The sequence below is a fragment of the Euprymna scolopes genome, chromosome 11, assembly GCF_053919585.1.
Source record: "Euprymna scolopes isolate OS-2025 chromosome 11, ASM5391958v1, whole genome shotgun sequence".
Taxonomy (NCBI): Eukaryota; Metazoa; Mollusca; class Cephalopoda; order Sepiida; family Sepiolidae; genus Euprymna; species Euprymna scolopes.
In genome coordinates this window covers 109,781,191-109,783,757 of record NC_136492.1, presented here as the reverse complement: position 1 = coordinate 109,783,757, position 2,567 = coordinate 109,781,191, and the positions used below count along the sequence as shown (strand labels likewise).

At 27.4% G+C, this 2,567-nt stretch overlaps 1 protein-coding gene across 1 annotated transcript in view; it reads left to right on the top strand.

The window, feature by feature from the left end:
• The window catches only part of LOC145288068 (serpin B6-like), a 20,844-nt gene continuing 18,277 nt past the window's right edge, over positions 1-2,567 (top strand). The window contains exon 1 of the mRNA XM_080136122.1: positions 1-310. Coding sequence (XP_079992248.1) covers positions 256-310 — 55 coding nt within the window. The 5' untranslated portion in view covers positions 1-255. The remainder of the gene's footprint in view (positions 311-2,567) is intronic.

The following is a 2,567-nucleotide window of genomic DNA, read 5'->3' as shown; positions in this document are numbered from 1 at the left end:
GAAACAAGATTCGACTGAAGTAGCTTGTCAAACAGCTGACTAGTTGTATTCGTAATATGAGACGCTTATAATTATGCAGTCACTTATAAGTATATGGTCACTACACCATTACTTCCAGATTAAGATATTTATTTATCTATTTATAGTGTTTGAATAAAAAAAAACTTTGAACAACGTCATTCATTTAAAACCACTGTCATCAGAGACATACATTCTGTTTGCTTTCCTCGGATTTTCAGCTTTGATTTTTGTAAAATGAGGAAAATTTTCTTCTCCTTTTTATCTGCTTTATGTGTTTTATTCAATCCAGGTAAGTCAGGTAGATTTAAATTACATCTTGAAAGAAACAGGAAAACAAATAAGGAAAATATTTTGTTTTAATTGAGAAATGACTTTTTTTTTATTTTAAAAAGAATACAATCTTATTCTTATTCTATTAAAAAAAATCTTATTTGTTTTTAAAAAGAATACAATCTTATAATAACTATATTATTTATTGAAATAATTAATTTCTTATCAATAAATTGATTAAAAGAAAAAGTTAATTGTCAATGTTTTGTTAGCTGTTCCGATTCAGCAGTATCCGGGAAGATTTATATTTTCAGACTTATGCCACATTGGCAGTGAAAATTCGAAAATCCACGATTATTAATAATTATAAATCTTTGGATGTCTTATGATCTGTTACAATTTTAAATAGATAAAAAACAAACAAACAAACAAACAAAAAACTATTTATACTTTCAATTTTGTTTTGCATTCTTTTAAAAAATTGAGAAACAATAGATTTGTATAAAGTGACTTGACTGCTTGCAACATGACTAGCATCAATCCTATGAATCAGACTACATAAAGAGTAAGCATAAGACATTGCTTTGTGTTGTCCACCTCAGAGTTCGAGTCTGATGATGATGAATACATAGTGTTTGGTTCCTTGACCATTTTCTGGGTGTAGGTTAACTCAATAAAAAATCCTAATCCATTAGGATTTGAGAAGATTTTGAAGGGTGCACCATTGCACCAATAAGATATGAAATCCATTTCTTAATTTACCACCAGATGCGAAACAACAGTATAAAATCTCATGAGAGTTGTGTCCTCTAGGTTTAAAATCGAATATTTTCAAGGGAGATAATTCTAAACATGCAGGTTTTTCTGAACTATTTTATATACTATTTATAGATACGGACAAAATGAATGCCGACGCTCAAAATGTATAAACATTTTGACCCCCTCTCTTGACTTAACACTTCACCAAAAATCAGGAAATTAACCAATTTTAATAAAATCTTCAGCATTTATCAAATAATGATCGCGGAATATAATGAACTAATTATTTTTTATTTAAATCTTAGTGGAAATGTATTATTTTGTTTAAACAAACAATACCTTTACTGAAGTTATGGTTTTCAGTAGTAAATGAAAAACGCAAGAATTTATTTTTGCTTTTTTTTTTATATAAACAAAGCATCGTAATTTGTAACAATAAAAATAAAATATAATTTTTACAGGAACATTGCGAAAAAAGCTCCCAAAGTCCGTATTAATGAATTCTATATAACTCGAAGAAAAATGAATTTCTCGAACTACCGATATTACCATTGTATAAGCATTGTTTATTTATTATTTTCACAAAAAAAATTATAATAGCAAAAATATTTCTATTTTTTTTTTAAATTACAGATTTCGCATAATTTTTATATGCCCGATTTTAATAATTTTCTTGCTCGCAAGAATGTGAAACTTTCGGCGTAACATAATTTTTATATAATATTGGCCAATAATTAAAAGAAAAATAATTTAAAAACAGCAACATAGAAAAATAATTAAATTAGAAAAATGGTAAAATTTATACAAACATTTACAATAGAAATGTACCGATGCCCGTCTGGGGGGGGGGAACCCAGCACCCCTCCTTCCTTTTACTACATGACGTCATTCTCAGACAGCTTTTCGACTGTATCACATTTTGGGCCTCCGTATTTTCAAAACTATGGTTTGTTGTGGTTTTGTGAACGGCAGAAACATTCGGTTTGGGGTCTAATTACACTATTTTTTGTGCAAACAAGTTGTTTTTTTGTTTTTGTTTTTGTTTTTAATTTAATTCAATGTCTTAGGATTTTACTTTATTAATTATCTCTGAAATAGACCCATAAAACTAATATTTATCTCTGAAAGGATTTTTTTACAACGAATTTATTTAACTTCAAACTTTAGCTGACTTGGTTAGCTCGCCGTGAAAATATTTTTCATAACTTTTTTTTTCACGTGTACAAATATTTTTTTTTTCTTTGGGAAATTATGTTTAGTCTTTAATCTTTCAAATACAATACAAAATTATTCGAAAACCTACAAAAAACTTACGATAAATCGGCTTTAAAAGCTAGGTCACCCTATCCTTCTTCGTTTATTTGCCCATACCTAAATATCAAAGAAATATAACTCTTTAAGGATGAATTAACAAATTAAATTATAATAAGATAAAAATACTTATTGAAAGCGAACATTTTTCATAAATGTTTTTATCCTACTTGTAAGTCTGATTTTATTTTTGTTTTATTTAAATT